This window comes from Canis aureus, chromosome 28, assembly GCF_053574225.1.
Source record: "Canis aureus isolate CA01 chromosome 28, VMU_Caureus_v.1.0, whole genome shotgun sequence".
Taxonomy (NCBI): Eukaryota; Metazoa; Chordata; class Mammalia; order Carnivora; family Canidae; genus Canis; species Canis aureus.
In genome coordinates, this window is record NC_135638.1 from 38,399,731 (window position 1) to 38,427,146 (window position 27,416).

Here is a 27,416-nt window from a genome sequence, read left to right on the forward strand (position 1 = left end):
CTTTACAACAGTAAATAATGACTTAGAAGAAACCTCATTACTAATGCAATATTCAGGGAAAGAATCTCGTAAAATGATAGTTACTGGCAAGAACTTAATTTTGGATAAAATGAACATTCAGCATTACTGTGGCTTGGATCAATTACATGCACAAGTGCACTATCTGCTCCGTGTAAGAAGTATTTCACCAAACTTCCAGTCAATTCTCTAGCCAGTTCACACATTACCCATTAAGTGAAAAATACAAATCTTTTGTAAGATGTACATTTAGGAAAGGGGAAGGATAATTTATAAATGTTTCATTATGCAATAGGTTGTGAACACATTCTTATGGCCACTGAAGTAAATATTTCCATATTTTCAAGAACATTGACAAGTAAGGTTTACTTCTCAAATCAGAGAAGTTCATAGGAAAAAGAAAGTTGTGGACTAAAAGACCTATTCATGCAGACAGCACCTGTTTGGATGAGAAGAAGATGGAATTGTAAGGTTTAGAAGAAAACATCAGAGTTTGAGTTGATTAAAAATGGTCTAACTGTGCCATTTTGTGTCAATACTTTAAGCTGGCTATCCAGTATCTTTCTGTGACCTGATCCAGTGAAAATGCTTGGAGCAAACAAGAACTCTTTGAGGACAGAATTCACAAATACTCTGAAATATGGTGAAATTCATTAATTTGGTGGTCTGTGGTGATGTTGGGATAGGCAGTGGGGAAGGTAGTAGTGTATGAAGATGAAGAGACATCAGTAATACCTATATACGTGTTTGGAGATAAAGACACACATATTTATAGGACAACAGGTCTTATTAAAATGGGCACACATAAGGCAGGACAGTATCAGAACAGAAGGAAGTCCAATTGTGTCTTCCAGTGTGATGGGCAAGTTAGACTTCAAATTAGGAGGTGTTTAGGAATTATTGAGTCATTGACCAAAGCTAAGCACTGTCAACATTGACAATGTCTCTGTTATGATATCAGCTATAAAGTATACTATAATTTTGTTGTCTTGCCCCACTTTGGCCAGAAATATTAAACACAATTTGAGGAAAATGCATTCATAGGGACAGTTCTGAGTTTGAGATGGCATGTGTTGGTTAGACCAGTGAGTACAGAAGGAAAGATGAAGTAAGTTGTAACTCGGAACCAAGGGGTAAGACCAGAAAGGCCTTTGCACAAGAATCTAGATGGTGCCATGTCAGGGAGAATTTATTGAGGAAGGGAATGATCATCTCTGTGGTTGGGGAGAGGCCATTCTGGGAGAATGGACAGGTGTGCTTGAGGCAAAGATTCAAATAGTAGGAAGCTATGCCAAGGTCTCCTGAACTGCCACGCATGACAACAGCCTGGACAGGGGTCTGCAGAGCTGGAGAGGGATTTTTGGTGTAGATTTATTTAATGACTATGACAGATGAGAGGGAATGTCTGCTCTTCTCATAGAAAATCCCCGTTCCTGTCCCAGTCTGTGCCACTAATACTCCAGCCTCCTTTCACTGTCCTGGGAGCCTTCCTTGACCACTTTCATACTCATACTTTCCTTACGCATTCCCTCTCCTGCACAACTCTAGTTTTTATTTTCCACCCAATATTCTGAATCTTTGGATGGATCACTCATAGGATTTAATTTAACATTTAATTGTACTTAGTGTTTATTCCACTTCTTTCCCTATGTGTATGTGTATTGTCTCAATGGCCACATACTTGAGAATTGGGGTCTTGCTTGTATTTCTGTCCAATTCATACAAAGTTCCAGACAGAGTTCTATGCTTCCCCAAACTGGTGTTCTCTTCTAGCACACATCTGTTTTCTTTTCAGTAAATAGCACCCTTATTCTTGAGCTGCTTGGCATCATGCTTAGGTTCTTCCTTTCTCGTATGCTACTTCGGCACACTCTGTTCATTCCAATCCTAAAAACATTTCTAATTTGGTCATTTTCTCCATCTCTCCTTCATCTACTCTAGTGTAAGCAGTCATTATTTCCCTGCTTCATATTTCATTTTAATAAAAGCAACACCCCTTATTTTGGCCTGTAAGTCCTAGAATTTTTAAAGATTTTATTTATTCATGAGAGACATAGAGAGAGACACAGAAAGAGAGGCAGAAACACACAGGCAGAGGGAGAAGCAGGCTCCAAGTAGGGAGCCCAATGTGGGACTCGATCCCGGGTCTCCAGGATCACACTCTGGGCTGAAGGTGGCGCTAAACTGCTGAGCCACCCAGGCTGCCCCCTTGTCATGGTTTTTGATCCATACATACATGTAAATCCATCTCATGTATTTCTTTCTTTTGCTTTTTATATTTGATCCATTGTTCTTTATTTTTCCAAACACAATAAGCACTTAGCTCCTATGTCATGGGCTGTCACACACATGCTGCTTGTTGGTTTTTCCTTGTGATCTTCTGTCTTGTTTAATGTTATTTCCCTAGGACTCACTCTAGGTCAATCAACCCTCTCCTTTTTTCCCTATCAGGGCACCCTGTTTATTTCATTTATCATGTCTACCATAACAGTTAATGTTTCTCCCCCTATTTTTTAAACCTATTTTCTGACTTCCCACTGGATTTTATAAAGGCAAGTGGCCATAGTCCTCTTATGTATCGTATATATCATCATCTAGAACATAGGGAGTAAATGCTCATTAAATATTTGTTGACTAAATAGGAGAAAATAAGGTGATCAATAAATGCTTGATATTTGACTAATACTTTTAATTATGCTAAGTTCATTATTTCTTAGAAAGGGAGATACACCATTAAATGTATTAGCTTTTTCAGCAATGTATATCAATCAGTTATTTATATTGTGCCTTTTCCAAGGATTTCAGGTGTTTATATTACATGAAGTAGTTCTAGTACATGTATATTCAGGAGGCTAATTTTTTTTAAAGATTTTATTTATTTATTTATTCATTCATGAAAGACACACAGAGAGAGAGAGACACACACACAGGCAGAGACACAGACAGAGGGAGAAGCAGGCTCCATGCCAGGAGCCTGATGTGGGACTCGATCTCGGGTCTCCAGGATCACGCCCTGGGCCGAAGGCAACTACTTTGTATTAAACCAGAATTGCAACTTTGCCCTGCCAAACACAAAAGAGGGCACATATTGTTCTCTAAAACAAAAGTATTTCTGAACTTTTCTGAAATTCTAATGTGTTTTGGTCCAAATTGTATCATTGATTCCCTTGGGCAAAAAGATATTGAATATCTCAGGATGAATTTTGCTTTTAGTTTCATGAGAAAAAGTATCACTGTTTGAATATATCTTTGGAGACCAGTTCATTTAGGGTTAGCTGAATTTTGGACCTAAGATGCATTGATAAACTGAGAGAAAAACCTTCCTTTTCTTTGGGTTAGCAGACCAGCAACTGTTATGAACAATTCCCCTGGTATTCATTATTCTTAACCAAGTTAGAATTAATCTAGTGATAAACTCCAAAATGAATTTTTATTTATTCAGAAACATCTTGGCATCTATAGGTAGTAATGATCTCATTACTGATGAGCATTTAACAGTTTTTAAAAAACTATCCATAAGGTAAGAACTGTTGCCTATCTGCTCATGTTTGAGATACACTGAGCATCATTTAGTAGTATTTTTACAGGAAATGTATTCCACATTCAAATCCATAATTTTGTTTCTGGGTTTGGTTCCCAGAGTCTCTTCTCTGATTTATAGCTTCTTTCTGCTTCTATCCCAGCTCTTGGCATCGTTGTCCTCATGAACTCCTATTTCTGAATGCTACCCCCTCTGCACACACTCAACTTCTTAGATCTTTGGCTGATTATGTCATTTGCAATTGTATATTCAGCATTGGTCTTTCCTATCTCTCTCTAGTCTCTGAATTTATTTGGAGTCTACCACATTCTTTTTGTGACCTATAGATAAAAAGATATTCTTGTGAAAGTATTGGGCAATTTTTAAAAAATATTTTTTTATTTATTCATGAGAGACACACACAGAGAGAGAGAGAGAGGCAGAGACACAGACAGAGGGAGAAGCAGGCTCTGTGCAGAGAGCCCGATGCGAGACTTGGTCCTGGGACTCCAGGATCATGCCCTGGGCCAAAGGCAGGCACTAAACTGCTAAGCCACCCAGGGATCTCCAGAATTGGGCAATTTATAAATGTTGAGTTCTTGGGTAAGCGAGTGCTATTGAAGAATTTCACCTTTAATACTGTGAACTTGAAGGACACAACTCACCACTTCTGGCCCCTGTGAATTTTCCCTGAGCATTAATGACAATCTAACAAAATAAATGAAATTTCCATGGGGTTTCTTGTTCACTGTATTAGTTAGCTTTTGCTGTGTACCAAATTACTTGAGAACTTAGTGACTTATGAATTACTATTTCTTATGATTGACTTATGGGTTTATTGCGCAGATCTTCTGGTGTAGACTGGGTCAGCTGAGGCTGGAAGCTTTATTTTATAATGGCTTTACTTACATATCTGGCAACTGCACAGTGTCAACTGAGATGGCTTTTTCCTCCATGTGGTTTCTCTTTCTCTAGCCAACTAGACTGTGCTTGTTTATGGTGATCTTACCTTAAGTGCCATCAGAGATGAGCTTTTCATGCCTCCCTTATGTCATATTTGCTAGTGTCTCATTTCCCAAGTCCAAGCACATGGTCGGGACCTAATTCAAGCACTGGATTCCACCTCTTGATGGGCAAAGCAACAGAATCATCTGGCAAAAGGGTTGAATCCAGGGGTGGGGAAAAACTTATGGCAATTTCTTCAATACATCACATTGACATTGAGCTTCCTAGAGTGAGGCCCAAGTTGCAGTCACAACCAGGCATGTCCTGGTTTAGTCACCAGAATAGAGTTATGCAATGGGTACTATGTTCACAAAGGGAGAAGAGGTCATATCCACTTGGGCACATAGGGCTGGAAGAAGGTTAAACTTGATGAAAGGAATAGTCCTTTAGCTTAATCTTGAAAGGAGGATTTATGAGAAAAGACAAGGCATAGTTTGTTATGTTTGGGAAATGGCAACTATCTTTTAATGATTAGATTGTAGAGCCCAAATAGAGTATGATAAGAGATAAACTTGGCAAGTTCGACAAAGGCCAAATAATGGGAGAGGGGAAGTTTGTATGCCTCTCTGTCTCACTTGGTGTTACCTCTTACTTACTTCTACTCACTCCAAACCAGCCTCTGTTCCTACCACACTACTAGAAGTTCTCTGACAAAGGCCACTCATGTTGTTAAATATATTGCAAATTTTCCATTATATACTATGTTTAATTATATCTAATAGTTTCCTTTTGTTGACCATTCAATGCCCTTGACAATATCTTTGGTGTTAGTGACATCTCTCGTGTTCCTCGTCTTCCCTTCACTCTTCTGTCTGGTTTGTCTCAGACTGCACCTAGAGTTCCATCCCAGGCTCTGTTCTTTATCATACTATGGTTGAAAACGTCCGCTTCCATTGTATCAGTTATTATCTAGATGCTGCTGGCTCACAAGTCTTTATTCCGAGCCTAAATTGTCTTATGTTTTCAAATACACATGCATGTACACACTTGACATGTCCCATTGGAGCGTCAGACTCAGCATGATTTAAATTTGACTAAATTATCTTTTGCTCTTCAAACTTGCTACCTATTTCCTGTTCAAACATGCTTCTTATTTTGGGAAATGATGACAGACTCATACAGTAATCTAAACTAAATACCCATGCAGCATACTGGCCTTCTCCCAATTCCTCTCCTACTAAATCTAGTTAGTTGTCAAGTTCTATTTTGCTTTAGTGCTGTTTGTATTTTCCCTATCTATGCCCACTGTGCTGACTTACACTTAGTCCATGTTACCCATCACTCTATGAGAAAACCTCATTTTGTTGTTAAAGCTGCTCCTCTTCTGACTCTGAAGGACGACCAGTCATCTTTTTAAAACACAAATTCCCGATCATGCCATTCTTCTGTGGGTCCTTCAGTGACTCCTCATTGTTGTTTGGTTGAAGTAAAATATACAAGGCTTGACTTCACTTATCTTCAGCTTCCTTAATGACCTCCTCAAACCATGTTCTGTGAAGTTCCTGATGTGTGGTATTTGATGGCCTCCATATTAGATGCCTATCGGTCATCTTTGAGTTACTGGATTATACTGGTATTGTGTCTTCCTGTGATTCCTTCCTGCTCCTTCACTCTGATATTGAGATCACATCACAGATCTATTATTTATTATCGCCTATATGTGTGAGCAGTACACAGTATCACTAGTCTGTGCATCAACCCTGTATAGTTTTATGATTGGAAAAATCGACAGAGTAATTAATTTTATCAGGGATATGAATGTGGGAATACTATACCTAATGAAGAATAAAAGGGGAAAGAGAAGGGAAATAAGCAACGTGAGTAGTGGTAGAGAGTGTGGCAGCTTTGCACTTTTGGGTGGATAGCCGTAGCCTGAGTTTTCTCTTTCTCTGTCAGTTGATCTTAGGAAAACTCCCCATGAGACTATAGCTGCAGGCTGGGAGAGAGAGGGTGGTGTAGCATGAGTAGGACCATGGGCATTTGGCCACTTCTTTATGTCATTTGTTTTTGGCTTTAGGGACTGCATGGGGCTGATCATGTATATACCACCTCCATTTGATGATGGAATGTTTGCTCTGCGTATCAAACTTTAGGGCTTTGTGGGTCAGACCACACACAGCTCATGATGGACAGCTCAGATCATATGGTAACTTGGCGGCCCAGGGGTAAGCAACAGTCTCTGTTAAGGCCCAGCAACAGGCCAAGAACTGTCTCTCAAAAGGGAGAATAGTTGTTGTTTTTTTTTTTCAATTTTATCCATATATGTATTTTTATATGCTAAAGTTTTTACTCGGGTTCTTTTTATATTTTCTGTTTGTTAGCTGAGATTTTATTTTTTTGTTTCCAGTTTGTAGTTGCTTATTGAAACATTTTTATGACTCTTAAAATCTCTATCACGGAATTCTAACCTCACTGTTGTATTGTTGTAGGTATCTGTATTAGTCAGCTAAGGCTGCCATAACACAAAATTGTAGACTGGGTGGCTTAAACAGTAGAAATGTGTTTTCCCAGAGTTCTAGAGGCCCAAAGTCGAAGATCAAAAGGGTGACAGAGTTGCTTTTTTTTTTTTTTTAGAATTCCCTCTCCTTGGCATGTAGATGGCCATCATCTCTCTGTCTCCTTGGCATGTAGATGGCCATCATCTCTCTGTCCATAGATATATATATAATATATAATATAATAATCACCTTTTCCTATAAGGATGACAGTTGTGTTGGATTAGGGCCCACCCTAATGACTTTATTTTACCTTAATTAGTTCTTTAGAAAGGCCTTATCTTCAAATATTCTGAGGTACTGAAAGTTGGTATTTCAACTTATGAATGGGGTTGGGAGTGGGGCACACTTTAACCCATAACAGCATTTATTTATTATCTTTTTTCATTACATTTGGTATCTCTCTGGTTCTCATTATGGTGAGTGGTTTTTGGTTAAAACCTGGACCTTTTTGGGTATTATGTTGAGACTCTGAGTCTTATTTAAATCTGTTTTAGCTGACTTCTTCTTTGTTTGGGAAGGGGCTGTCTTTCTACTGTCAGGTGGGGGTAGAAGCCCAGGTTCCCCAGTTTGCCTCCATGGATATCCATGTGCTAGTGGGACTCCTTGTTATTTTTAGGCAGAGTTGGGAACTCTGGTTTTCCACTAGGCGTCCACTGTTCCTTGCTGGGAGGATTATAAATGCTTCATTATTGCTTCCCACAAGGCCTACACTGACACCAGGTAGAGGGGGTGGCTTCATTCGTGCCTCAGGATGGTAAAACTACGACTGTCCACTAAGCCTCCCCTGATGCCACCCCAACCAGGAGCAAAAGGGACAGCTCTTTATTGCTACCTTGGATTAGAGGTCTAGGCTTCTTAGGTGGTCTATACTGTCACCTTGGGGTGGTTTCATTATTTTTATTGTTTGGGTAGGAACGTCCTAGCTCCTGTAACAATACTGCTATGGGGGTATTGGGTACCTCATTTGGCTTCACGAGGTTGGAGATCTAGCTCCTCGCTTGGCTTTTACTGGCATGGGGCGGGGGGGATGGGGCCACCGATTTTCTGTGGTGTTTGGCTGGAGTAGAGTGGTTCTTTTCCAAAAGTTTCTGTCTTGTTAGACTTTCCCATTCCCTTGTTTATTGTGACTTTTTATTGTCTGCATTCATTGACATTTCCTGGTTTTTGGCTGTTCAGCTTAACATCTGGAATAACTGACCAAACAGAAAACCCAGAGACTGTTGTGTTATTTCTTGAGTCTTGAGATTCTTAGCAAATTTGCCTTCTCTATGCCTTTCAGTCTTTTTATGTTTGCCTTATTTATAATATCTATGTTTTTAAATTATGCTTACCAAGAAAACTATGAAAAGGATTTCTACTTTACCTTCTCAGAGATAGAAATCTTTATAAACACTTTTGAGTGTCTTTTTCAGTATATATATATATTCTTTTCTTTTCCTTCTAAAATTTAACCCATGTGTCCCAGCAAGAGCCCTCTGTGCCTCAAACTATCTGTAACCCTGCCCCCTTTCATTGGGAGCTTCTGCTTCAGATCACCCAACCAAGTACTCTTCCATCCCTGTGCACCTTGTGCCCTCAGGCCTCCCTGACTTCTAGGTCTGTGTGTTCAGGAGAAGCCCCAGTCCAGCAGGCCATCCTCCTGGAACTGGGAGTTCCTCACATTGTACTTGAGGTTCCTCAGTGGGGGTGGGGTCATTTGTCTGATTCAGACCCCTGTGGCTCTCTGCTGGGAAGAGGCTCAGGACGTCTGCAGGAGTCAGGCCTACCTGCTGTCTCTCATCAGCAGGCTTCCTGGTCCTGCCCAGAATCAAGGGTAAGGAGTTCCATGACATCTGGCTTTAGTGGAACAAAGAATATGTTTTGGAGTAGGGTGAACCTTGGTATCACTATGAGTCCCCCAGAAGTAATCACTGGGATCCCAGTCTACCCTCCAAGTCCCAACTCAGGGACCCATCCCAGGGTACCTGGATGCTGAGTCCCAGTGGCTTACACAAGTGCACTTTCTCCCACCATCTTCTCTCTAAGCATCAGGCCCTCAGGTCCTGTTGGATAGGGCATGCCTTTGCCAACCAGGACATATTAGGGCAGTTTTTCTCCTCTCTGTGCCCTTGATGTGGAAGTTTGAGTGCTGGTTACCATTAGACCCCACATGTTGGAGTAGAGGCTGGTATGTTGTTTTGGGAGTTTTTTTGACCAAAAAAAAAAAAAAAATAGCTAATAACCATCATTTTCCAATATATGCATAAAATTTCTGTTTTTATTGTAGTAAAATATATATAACATAAAATTTACCATTATAATCATTTTAAGTGTACAATTCAGTGGCATCATGTACATATGCACATACATATGCACAATGTTGTACAATCATAAGTAGTTTTCCATTTCTAGAACTTTTTCATCATCCCCTATAGAAACTCTATACCCATTAAATAATAACTTCCCATGTTTCCCTCTTTTCAGGCACTGGTAATCTAATCTATTTTATGTCTCTATAAATTGGCCTCTTCTAGGTATCTCAAATAGAGTAAGTCAATATTTAGACTTTTGCATCTGGCTTATTTCACTTTGCATGATTTTTCAAGTTTCATCCATGTTGTAGCATGTATCAGAATTTGATTCATTTTTAAAGGCTCAATAATATTCCATTGTATGGATATGCCCATCTGTTGATGGGAATTTGGGTTCTTTCCAACTTTTAGCTATTATGAATAATGTTACTGTGAGTACTGCTATAAATGTACCTACCTGAATTCCTGCTTTCAAGTCTTTTGGGTATATAACAGAAGCAGGCTTGCAGATTTCTTTTTATGAAATTATTTACTGATAGAATACTTTCATTAGTTTATATATTCATTCATTTATTCAATGCATCTCTTGATTGTCACCCACTTGCCAAACTCTGTACTGATATTAATGTTCAATATCACATATTTGCATAGTGTCTTATAGAGTTTTTATAAATCCTTCATTGACTCCTTGCAATAGACTTATGATTTGATATATTAATATCCTAACTACATATGTAATGAAATGTATCTTTATAAGCTTAATTTTCTGAGAATTCCACCACTGAGTCCAGACTCACATTTCTGCCTTCTAATTTTGAGCCAATATTCTTTCAGTTGACAATCTTGAAATATTTAAGCAAAGATTAGGTTAACATTTGAGGAAAATGCTCTAAAACATGTTCTGTAACTCAAACTCCAGAAAATTTTCCATTATAATGAATCTATTATAATGATGATATGTAGGTGATTTTCTAAAGTTTCAAACATTGTTTTAAGTTTTCTTATTTTTACAGTAGGAAACAATATCTCTGGAAATGGCATTATCAGCGGTGTATTTTGTTTGATGTGTAAACATTCAATTAATCATATCAATATAAATTTTATCAATGTATTAATTTTGCATATATATCTGTTACCTAAAAAATTTTTTTGAATCTGTAAAGATGTCTCTGAGTTGATGATTGTATTTTTGGAGTTTATCTTTGGCAACATTATAATAGTTTATTTCCAAAGTGAATAAATATTGATCAGAAATTATAATTAAGCTCTTGGCTCCAGTGGTAGAACTGAAATGAATTTGTTATTGAATAGCAAGATTTAAATTTCAAATGAAAGTATTTCTGGAATACTTAATACATGTTAATAAATAGAATTTTACTTTCAGTACTTTAAATTATTTAGCAGTTTTTCAAAAAAGGACAGAGATAAATGATGATAAAATTTTTAATTGTCATTTTTCTATTGCTGTTTAAGATCTTTGGAAAATTATGGATTATTACCTCTGAAATAATTCAGAACACAGTTTTAGGATATAGAAGAAACTTTTCCCCCAGGTAGTAAGAATAGATGTGTTTTCTACGTGAACTTTGCTCATAAAGACTATTGCATATTCATTTGTTATGAAACAGTGTTGTAATCATAAAATACATACTATGTGATAGTATAAACAATATAACTATGTTTGAGTTATGAAACAAAGCTAATGCTTGACCTTCACTAAGTCTAGTTTGGATATTAGAATGACTTAGGGAGTCAAATGTGATGTTGTAGTATGAATACACACTACTGTTAGAAAACATTTGAAAAGCAGGGGAAATGATAGAAGATGGCTACTTATGGTGGTCATTTTTAAAAATAAAAAGCTTCAGGTTTGTCAGTTTTCACGTTGCTGAAGATGTTATCGTAAGGAATTTCAGAGACATGGAGGATGAAGAGATAGAAAAATAAATAGAGGTTTTTCTTTTTCTCGTCCTTCTCTCTTTTTAAAAATATAATATCAGTTTAGATATTCTTGGTTGCAGTAGAACAAAATAAAAGTAAAACTGCTCAGATGGCCATAAATATTGTAGAGATAATGAGGGAGCTGACTCCAGAGCCGGAGAGCTGGCCACCACCAGTGGTATTTTTACTCCTGGTGTCACCATGTGCCTGGAAGAGGTGGGGCTGCCAGGGAACAGGGGCCTCATGGGGTAAACAGCTCCCACTGAGCCCGGTACCTGGCAGGGGACAGAGCATCCCCCCAGGTGCACACACCTGAGAATAAGCAGAGCAGACCCTCCCCCAGAAGGCCAGCTGGAAGGACAGGGGAAGACCAAGTTCTTGACCCAGCAGCACTGGAAAGCTCCAGGGGAAGTCAAGGGATTTATAGTATATAGAACCAGAGGGTACCCCTCCTTTTTTTTCCTTCCGTTTTCCAGTACAACTCGTTTTTATATCAGACTGTAAATTTCCAAATTTTTTTCTCTTTTCCCACCTTCACTACAGTATTTTACCACTTCTTCATTTTTAAGATTCTTCCTTTTTGTCTTTCATATTTCTACAATTACAAGTCCTAGATATATTTTCCACTTCTAGATTCCCTTCAACATACTCAACTTAATTTTGGGAGATATAAAAGGTCTGTTTTTTTGTTTTCTGTTTTTTGTTTTCTCTGCCTCGTTTTGTTCTATGATGGCGGAAGTTGATACCGCCTAAAACATGACCAGCATGCACCAGAACCAAGTGGTATACCATGCTGGTTCATCCTGTGAGATTCCTCATTCCCATTCTGCCACCCTATTTTACCTCATTTATGTTTTGGTGGCCAGTGTTGGGGCTTTCTACAAGTATTTCTGTGTTATATAAATTTGGGACTGAGCATCTTCTAACATAAAGAGCTTAATATACTCAGAAACAAGAGGATCACCCTCTAGGAGCCCTCAGGTAGACTACATTCTTCCTCCACTGCAAGTTCGTCACCACCACCATCTCCCAGTCCCTCATTTTTGCTCTTCTTCTCCTTTATGTTCTTTTTTCCTTTTTCTTTTCTATTCTTTTTTCCCCCCTCTCTTCTTCTTTGGGATTCCTAGACTTTTATTTTTTACTACTTTGTTATAAAATTTGTTTTTCACTTTAGTGGTCCTTTTGGTTTATTTCATTCGGATCTTTGTTTTCAATTTCTGGTCTCTGACCTTGGCAGAATCACCTAGGGTGAAATTTACTTAGGTCGTGGTTGATATTCTTGACTCACTCACAGCCACTCTGCACAGAGCAAAATGACTAGAAATAAGAACTCATCACAAAAGAAAATCATAAACAGTACTCTCTGCCACAGAGTTACAGAGTTTGGATTACAGTTCGGTGTCAGAAAGCCAATTCTGAAGCATAATTATAAAGCTACTAGTGGCTCTGGAAAAAAAGCATAAAGGATTCCAGAGACTTCATGACTGCAGAATTTAGATCTAATCGGCTGAAATTAAAAATCAATTAAATGAGATGCAATCCAAACTGGAGGTCCTAATGATGAGGGTTAATGGGGTAGAAGAACAAGTGAGTAACATAGAAGACAAGTTGATGGCAAGGAAGGAAGCTGAGGACAAAAGAGAAAAACAATTAAAAGACCATGAGGAACGGTTAAGGTAAATACATGATAGCCTCAGAAGGAAAAATCTACGTATAATTGGGGTTCCAGAGGGTGCCAAGAGGGCCAGAGGGCCCGAAAGCATATTTGAACAAATCATAGCTGAGAACTTCCCTAACTAGGGGAGGGAAACAGGCATTCAGATCCAGAAGATAGAGAGGTCTAAAATCAATAAAAACCATTCAACACCTTGACATTTAATAATGAAACTTGCAAATTCCAAAGATAAAGAGAAAAAGTCCTTAAAGCACCAAGAGACAAGAGATCCCTAACTTATATGGGGCGAAATATTAGATTAACAGCAGACCTCTCCACAGAAGCCTGGCAGGCCAGAAAGAGCTGGCAGGATATATCAAGGTCCTAAATGAGAAAACATGCAGCCAAGAATACTTTAGCCAGCAAGGCTCTCATTCAGAATAGAAGGAGAGATAAAAAGCCTCCAAGATAGGCAGAAACTGAAAGAATATGTGACCACCAACCAGCTCTGCAAGAAATATTAAGGGAGACTCTGTAAAAGAAAGAGGAAGTCCAAAGAAACAAGCCACAAAAACAGGGACTGAATAGGTATTATGATGACACTAAATTCATATCTTTCCATAGTAACTCTGAACATGAATGGGCTTAATGATCCCATCAAAACACACAGGGTTTCAGACTGGATAAAAAAAAACAAGACCCATCTATTTGCTGTCTACAAGAGACTCATTTTAGACCTAAGGACATCTACAGCCTGAAAATAAAAGGCTGGAGAACCATTTACCATTCAAAGGTCCTCAAAAGAAAGCTGGGGTAGCCATCCTCATATCAGATAAATTAAACTTTATCCCAAAGACTGTAGAAAGAGATGAAGAGGGACACCATATCATACTTAAAGGATCTATCCAACAAGGGGACCTAACAATCATGAATATTTATGCACCTAATGGGGGAGCTGCCAAGTATATCAATCAATTAATAACCAAAGTTAAGGCATACTTAGATAATAATACACTTATACTGGGAGACTTTAACACAGCGCTTTCTGCAAATAACAGATCTTGTAAGCACAGCACCTCCAAAGAAACAAGAGCTTTAAGTAATACACTGGGCCAGATGGATTTCACAGATATTTACAGAACTTTACATCCAAACGCAGCTGACTACACATTCTTCTCAAGTGCACATGGAACTTTCTCCGGAATAGACCACATACTGGGTCACAAATCAGGTCTTAACCAATACCAAAATATTGGGATTGTCCCCTGCATATTTTCAGACCATAATGCTTTGAAACTAGAACTAAATCCCCAGAAGAAATTTGGAAGAAACTCAAACACGTGGAAGTTAAAGAGCAACCTGCTAAAAGATGAAAGGGTCAACCAGGAAATTAGAGAAGAATTAAAAAGATTCAAGGAAACTATGAGAATGAAGATACAACAGTTCAAAATCTTTGGGATGCAGCCAAAGCAGTCCTGAGAGGAAACTACATCACAATACAAGCATCCCTCAAAAAACTGGAAAGCACTCAAATACACAAGCTAACCTCGCACCTAAAGGAACTGGAGAAAGAACAGCAAATAAAACAAGAGTTAATAAAAATTTGAGCAGAACTCAATGAAATAGAGACCAGAAGAACTGTAGAACAGATCAACAAAACCAGGACTTGGTTCTTTGAAAGAATTAATAAGATAGATAAACCATTAGCCAGCCTTATTAAAAACAAAAGGAAAAGACTCAAATTAATAAAATCATGAATGACAAAGGAAAGATCAACACCAATACCAAGGAAATACAAATGTTTTTAAAAACATATTACGAGCAGCTATACGCCAATAAATTAGGCAATCTAGAAGAAATGGACACATTTCTGGAAAACCACAAACTACCAAAACTGGAACAGGAAGAAATAGAAAACCTGAACAGGCCAATAACCAGGGAGAAAATTGAAGCAGTCATCAAAAACCTCCCAAGACACAAAAGTCCAGGGCCAGATGGCTTCCCAGCGGAATTCTATCAAATGTTTAAAGAAGCAATACCTATTCTACTAAAGCTGTTCCGAAAGACAGAAAAGGATGGAGTACTTCCAAACTTGTTCTATGAGGCCAGCATCACCTTAATTCCAAAACCAAAGACCCCACCAAAAAGGAGAATTACAGACCAATATCCCTGATGAACACAGATGCAAAAATTCTCAACAAGGTACTAGCCAATAAGATCCAACAGTACATTAAGATTATTCACCATGACCAAGTGGGGTTTATCCCCAGGATGCAAGGCTGGTTCAACACTCGTAAAGCAATCAACGTGATAGATCATATCAACAAGAGAAAAAGCAAGAACCATATGATCCTCTCAATAAATGCAGAGAAAGCATTTGACAAAATACAGCATCCATTCCTGATCAAAACTCTTCAGAGTGTAGGGAAAGAGGGAACATTCCTCAGCCTCTTAAAAGCCATCTACGAAAAGCCCACAGCAAATATCATTCTCAACGGGGAAATACTGGGAGCCTTTCCCCTAAGATCAGGAACACGACAGGGATGTCCACTCTCACCACTGCTATTCAACATAGTACTGGAAGTCCTAGCCTCAGCAATCAGACAACAAAAAAGACATTAAAGGCATTCAAATTGGCAAAGAAGTAGTCAAACTTTCCCTCTTTGCAGATGACATGTTCCTGTATCTAGAAAACCCAAAAGCCTCCACCCCAAGATTGCTAGAAGTCATACAGCAATTTGGCAGTGTGGCAGGATACAAAATCAATGCCCAGAAATCAGTGGCATTTCTAAACACTAACAATGAGACTGAAGAAAGATCTTATTATGAGTGTATTTTTTTTATTTTTTATTTTTTTTTATGAGTGTAGTTTAATTTCCTTTCACGTTTTGGGTCATTTTTATACATTTTAAATGTTCACTCTAATGGCTCTTGTCCATTTTATGATTGAATTTTCTTTTTCTTCTCAAATTTTAATCTTTCTGTGATCTTAATTCTCAAAATTTTCGCTCTTTTTTGACTTGGATACACAATATTTTGCTATGTAAAGTTTTATTATTTTTGAATTATTTCTGGATTTTGAGTCATAGTTAGAAAAGCTTCCCCATTTCCATTAATAAAAGCATTCATTGTTTTCTCAACACCAACGCTTTGAGAATGAATCTGCTTATATACTAAATTTACATGTACAATTAGTTCTACAGCTAGACCTTTTATTTTGTTTTCCCCATTGGACTATTCATGTGCCGTCACCGCACTGGTTTAATTATAGAATCTTTATTGAGTTTTAAAGTATATGCTATAGTTTGTCTCCTCATTACTTTTCTTTATTAGCGTGCATCTAGCTATTCTTATTTGTTTACTTTTCTACAGGAACATTATCTTTAGATTCTATGATGTTATCTCTCTAAGACCCTTTGGCTTTTTTCTTCCATCTTTACCTTTAATTCCACTTCTCCAGAAGACACCTCACAATTGTGAGGTGCCTCTCCCATTCACTTTCTCAGTCCCTTTCTGTCAATTCCCAGGAGGGAGGGCTCTGATTTTCATCAGGCCTCAGATTTTCATCATGTTGGTACTTTCTCAGCTTTCCTATTTCACCGCCTCCTCCCAGCCCCCTTGTCTGGAAAATCCTGCCCGATTCCTTTGTTGCAAAGCAGCCTCTGGAACTGATTTTGCTGGTGTTAGTATTTCCCCTACTTAAATGTAAATTGAAGTTACTAATTTTCTTTTTCTCCCAGTCATAGCATTGGTTGTATTCTGGCTGACTTTTTTTTTTCCTCTTAGTTCGTTTTCAGGATGTGTGGAGAAATTTGAATTCAGGTGGCTACTGTTATCCCACAGGAAACTGGAAGTTCTCTTGCTAAGTAGCAGTATATCTTGAATGCATACTTTATTATTTTAGTCAACATGTACAGATCTAACTATAGAATTTCTTTTGCATCTTTTTTTCACTACTATTTGGTCACTTTTCAGTATCATTTTCTATAAAATATAAGTCTAAAATGAATCTGTATATATGGCCAGTTTTCAGTTTTGAGATTCCTCAATGAATATTTGATAATGTAGTTTAATTTTATGAAGCAGTTCATCATTATATAAATATGATAATAATTAAAAAGCTATTAAAGCTTTTATACACATCTCTACAGAAATTGGGTCAATTTTTTTTTTTATGCCTGAAGATATGATACCTGAAAAATAATGTGGTTCCTTGACATTCTCATGGCCTGAGGGTACTTACCGGGAGGTGTATCTGAATCTTCTGGAATAAATTTACAAAATACTTTTTATGTGGTCTCTAGCCCTGGAAGAGAGGTTTTAAACTTTTCTGCATATTAGTATCATTTGTGGAGTTTTGAAGAATCCCAATGTTTATTCCACATGCCAGACCCATTATTAAATTAGAGTTTGCAGAAGCAGTATCCCAGTACCAGTATAAGCCCTGAGATAGAGTTCAAAATGATATCTTAGAAATATTATTGATTCATATACCTATACACTGATTCACATACAACTGATACAGCAAAGATATTAGGGTTTGAAGTGTTGCGCGTGCTGCGGCAACACGATCAGGGTCCTGAGGATAAGGGGATGAGGAAAATAAAAGAAAAGTAAAGAGATGGGGACAGGAGGGACACAGTGGTTGATGTCCAAGCAGTGCCAGCTTTATTCAAGGTTTTTATAACATTTTATAGCATGAGCAAAACAAAGCCAAGAAGGTGTTTATTTTTAGCAGGTTTGTGAAACCCTCCAAAGTTCCCCTTTCTCAGCATGCAAGACAGACTCACAGGTGCCAGGAGACCTTGGTAAATAGATAAGCTTGTTGCTCCAGATGTGCTTACTTCAAAGGAATATTAGATATGGTAAACAGACCAGCAAGGACAGCACAGACCCTTATTTACATTTATGCCCAGGTCAGAATAAGTTGTATCTATTGTGTTATGTGGACGATCACGTACAAGCGACCCCTGAGAACCATTACTCAAGCCCTTTCTCAAGCGTCTACAACTATTCACCCTTCAGGCTCCTGAGCCTTTTGAGTGAATGAGGGACGCAAGTCCGGGCCTGGTTTCATTCAGTTACTCCAGCTAGTCCGTGGTCGCCCACATTGAAGCCAACTGCCAAGAAAAAAATCTTGAGACATGGTTGGTGCAAAAAGGTGGTTTTATTAAAGCACAGGCTAGGACCCTTGGGTAGAAAGAGCTATACTGGGTCATGGGGAGTGGTCCATCATATGCTTTCAAGTTGAGAGGGGGGTTAGGGATGACATAACCCTCCATGTACTTTAGAAACAAAGTTTCCAGGATCCTGAGGGGGCTAGCTATTGTTAGGAAAAGGTTATTAGTATTTAGTAAAAACTCAGTAATGAGACTCTTCAGATGTATATCAGAGGGTCATATGCTTGGAGGATGATTGCCAACATGTATCTTGGGAGGGTAGAGGTAAAGGAAGTTTCCAAAGGAATTTTTATATGTTAAAGTAGACTTAAAGGATTGTGGGGGTCAGGCTAAGATTGCCTTTTGCCCTTAGCAAGATATTAACGTTGAGGCAGCTGAGTTCCTAGAGGAATGTCACTGCCTCTTTCAAGGACTTGTCAATGGGCTGTAGGTAGTAAGGAAATTTAATAATTTTTCTTCTGCCTTTGTTTCCCACATCACAGCCACAGTTGAGAACCAGTAGTGGTTTCTGAGACCACAGATCAATACTCCTCATAAGCTAGTTGAAGAAACATGGTTCCAGAAAATTCTTTTTTTTTTTTTTTTTTTTGCCATCCTAACATGTAGCTATATTTTTCAAATTTTAGGTCAAAGAAAGATCTTCCATAGTATCAAATAATGCTAAAGAAGTATCTCCAGTTAGACATAAATCTCTATCAGTCACTACTGGTCTGAAAAACTTACAGAAGTTCTAATCTGTGGGAAGAGAAAGTAATTTGGAACTTCCAAAGCTTTACTAAGCACATTTTGGAAAAGCAATCTCTTTTTCATTTTCAACTAGAATTGTGATTTCTATGGCTTTTAAGTCATCTGCAGAGAGACTGCCTCAGAATCAGCTGGGAAACTTGTTAAACATGCAATTTCCTAGACCTTTCCCCAAGAGAATTGGATTGAGTAGGTTTGGGAGCAAGCTCAGGAGTCAGTGTTTTTAACAAACAACCAGGTGATTCTGATACATTCAAAATCAGTGTGAGCTCTAGCTTATGCAAAGGTACATTCCAGAGGAACTTGGTAGAAAGTTTCAGGAATTCTGATAGCCTCAGGTCCCCAGAGGCACAAGTAGAAAAGACTCAGGTTTCACTTTCATGACATTCACAAAATATTCACACAGAGACTTAAAAATGAAATGACTTTGCCATCTCATAGTTGAAGAAAAAGGACATAGTGCTCATATTTACCTAAATTGTCTTCATCAAATCTTTTGGCCAGATTAGTTGCATCATCATATTTGTAAATCCATTAACAGTATCCTTTCCTGTAGGTTTGCAGCAGCAGCCATGGGAGAACCAAAATACATCTTGTAGATCTGTTAATATGTGTTTATCCCCCTTCAGATGAGTCCAATGATATTTGCTGGTTTTGCAAATGTAACTCCTAGCTCAAATATTCTGTATGACAGAATGGATTTGAAAAAAATTGTGGTCACACTTTTTTTTGGGGGGGGGGTAGCCTGGGTGGCTCAGCGATTTAGCGCCACCTTGAGCCCAGGGCATGATTTTGGGGACCTGGGATGGAGTCCCAAGTCCCAAGTCCCAAGAGGCCTGCTTCTGCCCCTGCCTGTGTCTCTGCCTCTCTCTCTCTGTCTCTCATAAATAAATAAATAAATAAATAAATAAATAAATAAATAAATAAATAAATAAATAAATAAAATCTTAAAACACACACACACACACACACTTTCTTAGAGAAGTTGCTACCCAGTACATGTGACCTCATTAATCAGAATTTTTATTTTAGAGGCTAAGGCAGTGGTTCTTAATATTTTAAATCAAGGATTTCTTTGAGAATCAGATGAGAGCCTTGGAATTGTCTTACTCAGATACTTGAACAGATATAAATGAAATCAAAGTCTCCATAGATTTTAAGAGAATCCATTAACATCCTAAGCTCTTTAAAGCCACACTGCAGTTTAAAAATCCTAATATAAGAAATGTAGTATCTATACAAATTTATAATTTAATAGAATTTTATGTGTTTTTCAGATATCTGTACAAGAATGAAATTCGTGCCCTAGATAAGCAAACATTTAAAGGACTCATATCCTTGGAACAGCTGTAAGTAATAAAAACTTCTTTATTGAATCACTGATGATTATAGTTCAAATAGAAGCTTTTTAAATGCCATTATATGATAGTTGGGCAATTATTTTAAGTTTTGTCATACAGCTTGAAGGATTGAATATTCTGTGATCAATTGGATAAAAATCAGATGTATGATCGAGTTGGCATGAGGGCAGGAAGACAGAGAGAGCTCAGATGGAATCCCAATTCCTGCATTTATTAGTTGTATGCTATTGGGCAAGTTGCCTTGCCTGAGCCTGTTTCCAAATCTCTGAAATGAAGATATTTCTACTGTGAAGATTAAGATATTCCATGCAAAGAGTCTATTTTATCAATTGACACAAAATAGGAATTTCATAGAAGGTAATTGAGAGCTGTGACTATTATTAATTTATCAAGTTCATAGACATTTAACCGATATGGGAACTACCAGAGCTTGAGACCTAGCCTCTTATTTGACAAATTAATAACCAAATCCAATGTTAATTAAATGACTTGCCTAAGGTTAAAAGTCTGTGGAATTATTATTATAACCTAAATCTCCTGACTGCTATCCTATTACACTTTTCAGCACTTGACACTTTACTGCTGGTTTCAAGAAAAGTTTGAAATCTCATAGACTTTAGGTTCACTTTTCAGAATTTCAGGATGAAATATGAATTCTTCAGCAGGAAAAGTTATGTTATGTGGTTACACTGCTACTGAATGACAATTTGATGTTTTATTCAGATATTTCACTGAATTATTAGTGTCTGTGATGCAAATACTAATTAGATATTTGAAGAAATTTTACTTCATTCATGACAAGCTATGGGATATTTATCAGCTTAGCAATATAGAATGCTCTTTGATCTTTAATTAATAGAACTTTTAAATACCAGTCTTTTGACTCCCAGCTTTATTTCCATCTTCAATGTGGCTTCTTATTTTGAAAAGGATATTTACAATCATTTCTGTAACAACCATGATCGTATAACAATCTTAAAAAAAAATCTAGATTTTTTTTCCTAGAAGGCCAAAGTGTTAGATTATAGTATTAAAATATGATCAAATACATTTTTAAAAATTATTGTTTTTGTTTACTTCTCCCCTTATTAATTTTCTTTTCCATAACTAATGAGCCACCCTATTACAAAGTGTGTTTCTTCATCTTAAGGTAATTTTTACTGTATTATAGAACCATCACAAAAACAATTAACTGTAACTTTTTTAATGACAACAAACAAAGCCTTATCACTGTGATCTATTTTTCATGAAATATATTTACAGATGGTTTAAAAAAATTAACATCTGAAAAGTTCTAATTCTTGTTTAAAGTGTACATAATTCTCATCAGTAAATGCTTTATATTCTGATACTGATTGTTGGTCTTACTAATATTGAGTAATACTATTATTTAAAGCCATGGAAATAGGCATTTCGGCTTGCTAATTTTAAAGCATGATTCCATGCTCTTGTGAATCACTATTCAAAGAGGGCTTTTGGAATCCAAAAATGTAATCTCTAACCTTTGTTTTTTTATTTGGAGTTCAATTTGCCTACATATAGCATAACACCCAGTGCTCATCCAGTCAAGTGGCCCCCTAGTGCCCATCACCCAGTCACCCAACCCCCTGCCCACCTCCCTTTCACTACCCCTTGTTCGTTTCCCAGAGTTAGGAGTCTCTCATGTTCTGTCATCCTCACTGATATTATCACTCATTTTCTCTCCTTTCCCCTTTATTCCCTATCACTATTTTTTATATTCCCCAAATGAATGAGACCATGTAATGTTTGTCCTTCTCCAATTGATTTATTTCACTCAGTATAATACCATCCTGTTCCATCCATGTTGAAGCAAATGGTGGGTATTTGTCATTTCTAATGGCTGAGGAATATTCCATTGTATACAGAGACCACATCTTCTTTATCCATTCATCTTTCGATGGACACCGAGGCTCCTTCCACAGTTTGGCTATTGTGGACATTGCTGCTAGAAACATCGGGGTGCAGGTGTCCCGGCGTTTCATTGCATCTGTATCTTTGGGGTAAATCCCCAGCAGTGCAATTACTGGGTCGTAGGGCAGGTCTATTTTTAACTCTTTGAGGAACCTCCACACAGTTTTCCAGAGTGACTGCACCAGTTCACATTCCCACCAACAGTGCAAGAGGGTTCCCTTTTCTCTGCATCCTCTCCAACATTTGTGGTTTCCTGCCTTGTTAATTTTCCCCATTCTCACTGGTGTGAGGTGGTATCTCATTGTGGTTTGGATTTGTATTTCCCTGATGGCCAGTGATGCAGAGCATTTTCTCATGTGCATGTGGCCATGTCTATGTCTTCCTCTGTGAGATTTCTCTTCATGTCTTTGCCCATTTCATGATTGGATTGTTTGATTCTTTGGTGTTGAGTTTAATAAGTTCTTTATATATCTTGGATACTAGACCTTTATCTGATATGTCATTTGCAAATATCTTCTCCCATTCTGTAGGTAGTCTTTTAGTTTTGTTGACTGTTTCTTTTGCTGTGCAGAAGCTTTTTATCTTAAGTCCCAATAATTCATTTGTGCTTTTCTTTCCCTTGCCTTCGTGGATGTATCTTGCAAGAAGTTACTGTGGCCAAGTTCCAAAAGGGTGTTGCCTGGGTTCTCTTCTAGATTTTGATGGATTCTTGTCTCACATTTAGATATTTTATCCATTTTGAGTTTATCTTTGTGTATGGTGTAAGAGAATGGTCTAGTTTCATTCTTCTGCATGTGGATGTCCAGTTTTCCCAGCACCATTTATTGAAGAGACTGTCTTTTTTCCAGTGGATAGTCTTTCCTGCTTTCTCGAATATTAGTTGACCATAGATTTGAGGGGCATTTCTGGATTCTCTATTCTATTCCATTGATCTATGTGTCTGTTTTTGTGCCAGTACCACACTATGTGTCTTGATGAACACAGCTTTGTAGTACAACCTGAAATCTGGCATTGTGATGCCCCCAGATATGGTTTTCTTTTCTAATATCCCCCTGGCTATTCGAGGTCTTTTATGATTCCACACAAATCTTTAGATTATTTGTTCCAACTTTCTGAAGAAAGTCTATGGTATTTTGATAGGGATTGCATTAAACGTGTAAATTGCCCTGGGTAGCATTGACATTTTCACAATATTAATTCTTCCAATCCATGAGCATGGAATATTTTTCCATCTCTTTATGTCTTCCTCAATTTCTTTCAGAAGTTTTCTGTAGTTTTTAGGGTATAGATCCTTTACCACTTTGGTTAGGTTTATTCATACGTATCTTATCCTTTGGGTGCAATTGTAAATGGGATTGACTCCTTAATTTCTCTTTCTTCAGTCTCATTGTTAGTGTATAGAAATGCCACTGATTACTGGGCATTGATTTTGTATCCTGCCACACTGCCAAATTGCTGTATGACTTCTAGCAATCTTGGGGTGGAGTCTTTTGGGTTTTCTACGTAGAGTATCATGTCATCGGTGAAGAGGGAGAGTTTGACTTCTTTGCCAATTTGAATGCCTTTAATGTCTTTTTTGTTGTCTGATTGCTGAGGCTAGGACTTCCAGTACTATGTTGAATAGCAGTGGTGAGAGTGGACATCCCTGTCGTGTTCCTGATCTTAGGGGAAAGGCTCCCAGTATTTCCCCGTTGAGAATGATATTTGCTGTGGGCTTTTCGTAGATGGCTTTTAAGAGGCTGAGGAATGTTCCCTCTTTCCCTACACTCTGAAGAGTTTTGATCGGGAATGGATGCTGTATTTTGTCAAATGCTTTCTCTGCATTTATTGAGAGGATCATATGGTTCTTGCTTTTTCTCTTGTTGATATGATCTATCACGTTGATTGCTTTACGAGTGTTGAACCAGCCTTGCATCCCGGGGATAAACCCCACTTGGTCATGGTGAATAATCTTAATGTACTGTTGGATCTTATTAGCTAGTACCTTGTTGAGAATTTTTGCATCTGTGTTCATCAGGGATATTGGTCTGTAATTCTCCTTTTTGGTGGGGTTTTTGTCTGGTTTTGGAATTAAGGTGATGCTGGCCTCATAGAACAAGTTTGGAAGTAGTCCGTCCCTTTCTATCTTTCGGAACAGCTTTAGTAGAATAGGTATTGCTTCTTTAAACGTTTGATAGAATTCCGCTGGGAAGCCATCTGGCCCTGGACTTTTGTGTCTTGGGAGGTTTTTGATGACTGCTTCAATTTCCTCCCTGGTTATTGGCCTGTTCAGGTTTTCTATTTCTTTCTCTTCCAGTTTTGCTAGTTTGTGGTTTTCCAGAAATGCGTCCATTTCTTCTAGATTGCCTAATTTATTGGCGTATAGCTGCTCGTAATATGTTTTTAAAAACATTTGTATTTCCTTGGTATTGGTGTTGCTCTTTCCTTTTTCATTCATGATTTTATTAATTTGAGTCTTTTCCTTTTGTTTTTAATAAGGCTGGCTACTGGTTTATCTATCTTATTAATTCTTTCAAAGAACCAAGTCCTGGTTTTGTTGATCTGTTCTACAGTTCTTCTGGTCTCTATTTCATTGAGTTCTGCTCAAATCTTTATTAACTCTTGTTTTATTTGCTGTTCTTTCTCCAGTTCCTTTAGGTGTGCAGTTAGCTTGTGTATTTGAGTGCTTTCCAGTTTTTTGAGGGTTGCTTGTATTGTGATGTAGTTTCCTCTCGGGACTGCTTTGGCTGTATCCCAAAGATTTTGAACTGTTGTATTTTCATTCTCATTCGTTTCCTTGAATCTTTTTAATTCTTCTCTAATTTCCTGGTTGACCCTTTCATCTTTTAGCAGGATGCTCTTTAGCCTCCACGTGTTTGAGTTTCTTCCAAATTTCTTCTTGGGATTTAGTTCTAGTTTCAAAGCATTATGGTCTGAAAATAAGCAGGGGACAATCCCAGTATTTTGGTATTGGTTAAGACCTGATTTGTGACCCAGTATGTGGTCTATTCCGGAGAAAGTTCCATGTGCACTTGAGAAGAATGTGTAGTCAGCTGCGTTTGGATGTAAAGTTCTGTAAATATCTGTGAAATCCATCTGGCCCAGTGTATCACTTAAAGCTCTTGTTTCTTTGGAGGTGTTGTGCTTACAAGATCTGTTATTTGCAGAAAGCGCTGTGTTAAAGTCTCCCAGTATAAGTGTATTATTATCTAAGTATGCCTTAACTTTGGTTATTAATTGATTGATATACTTGGCAGCTCCCCCATTAGGTGCATAAATATTCATGATTGTTAGGTCCCCTTGTTGGATAGATCCTTTAAGTATGATATGGTGTCCCTCTTCATCTCTTTCTACAGTCTTTGGGATAAAGTTTAATTTATCTGATATGAGGATGGCTACTCCAGCTTTCTTTTGAGGACCTTTGAATGGTAAATGGTTCTCCAGCCTTTTATTTTCAGGCTGTAGATGTCCTTAGGTCTAAACTGAGTCTCTTGTAGACAGCAAATAGATGGGTCTTGTTTTTTTTTATCCAGTCTGAAACCCTGTGTGTTTTGATGGGATCATTAAGCCCATTCATGTTCAGAGTTACTATGGAAAGATATTAATTTAGTGTCATCATAATACCTATTCAGCCCCTGTTTTTGTTTCTTTGGACTTCCTCTTTCTTTTACAGAGTCTCCCTTAATATTTCTTGCAGAGCTGGTTGGTGGTCACATATTCTTTCAGTTTCTGCCTATCTTGGAAGCTTTTTATCTCTCCTTCTATTCTGAATGAGAGCCTTGCTGGCTAAAGTATTCTTGGCTGCATGTTTTCTCATTTAGGACCTTGATATATCCTGCCAGCCCTTTCTGGCCTGCCAGGCTTCTGTGGAGGGATCTGCTGTTAATCTAATATTTCTCCCCATATAAGTTAGGGATCTCTTGTTTCTTGGCACTTTAGGGATTTTTCTCTTTATCTTTGGAATTTGCAAGTTTCATTATTAAATGTTGAGGTGTTGAATGGTTTTTATTGATTTTAGACCTCTCTATCTTCTGAATTTGAATGCCTGTTTCCCTCCCCTAGTTAGGGATGTTCTCAGCTATTATTTGTTCAAATATGCTTTCTGGCCCTCTGTCCCTCTTGGCACCCTCTAGAACCAATTATACGTAGATTTTTCCTTCTGAGGCTATCATTTATTTACCTTAACCTTTTCTCATGGTCTTTTAATTGTTTTTCTCTTTTATCCTCACCTTCCTTCCTTGCCATCAACTTGTTTTCTATGTCACTCACTTTTTCTTCTACCTCATTAACCCTCGTCATTAGGACTCCAGTTTGGATTGCATCTCATTTAATTGATTTTTAATTTCAGCCTGATTAGATCTAAATTCTGCAGTCATGAAGTCTCTTGAATCCTTTATGCTTTTTTCCAGAGCCACTAGTAGCTTTATAATTGTGCTTCAGAATTGGCTTTCTGACATCGAATTGTAATCCATATTCTTAACTCTGTGGGTGAGAGTACTGTTTCTGATCCTTTCTTTTGTGATGAGGTCTTCCTTCTAGTTATTTTGCTTAGTGCAGAGTGGCTAAACACAAGTTGTACTCGAAAAAAGGAAAGAAACAAAAAAGAGAAAAAAATGGGGAAAACAACAAAAAAACAAAAACAAAAACACAAAGGAAAACAAACAAAAACAAAAACAAAAACAAAGGAAAGTTTTCCTCTGATTCTATATACTGTAAGTCCTTCGACTTCCCCTGGAGCTTTAATTGCTGCTTGTTCAAGAACTTGCTCTTCCCTTGTCCTTCCAGCTGGTCTTCTGGGGTAGGGACCTGCTGTGCTGATTGCACCTGGGGGAGCTGCCCCACCCTCTGCCAGGTGCAGGGCTCAGTGATATCTGTTTATCCTCTGAGGCCCCTATTCCCTGTCGGCCTGCTCTGTCCCAGGCACAAGTTGATACAAGGAGAAACACTACCACTAGCAGTGGCCAGCTCTCCAGTCCTGGAGTCAGCTCCTGCAGTAACTACCGCAGCTCCTAGTCCACAGGGGCCTGGATACTCTGGGGGTTGGGGCAGTGATCTGCACAGCTTGGGGCACCCCACGGCAGGAGCATCTTCACTGTCCTGTGTCTTCCTGGCCTCTGCCTGTTCCAAGAGGAGTGCTGGATCCTGGGCTGTGTCCCCCGGTGCCCTGGGCCCCAGGGCCTGCGCCTCTGGAATCGTGCTCCCAAGGCCCTGCAGCTAGTGCTCCAGCCCTTTATGGAGCTCAGCTAGCGGTGTGTGGCATGCTCCATCCCCGGGCGCAGTTCCTGTTAGTGAC

The 27,416-nt window shown here is 38.2% G+C and overlaps 1 protein-coding gene across 10 annotated transcripts in view; it reads left to right on the top strand.

Annotated features, from left to right (window-relative positions):
• Positions 1-27,416, top strand: part of PXDNL (peroxidasin like) — a 429,362-nt gene that overhangs the window by 212,458 nt on the left and 189,488 nt on the right. For all 10 annotated transcript variants that reach the window (XR_013367442.1, XR_013367443.1, XR_013367444.1 and 7 more), the window contains one exon: positions 20,129-20,200. Coding sequence is in view for 6 of the 10 variants with exons in the window: in XM_077876968.1 (XP_077733094.1) it covers positions 20,129-20,200 (72 nt within the window). In the remaining 4 variants the exon portion in view is untranslated. The remainder of the gene's footprint in view (positions 1-20,128; positions 20,201-27,416) is intronic.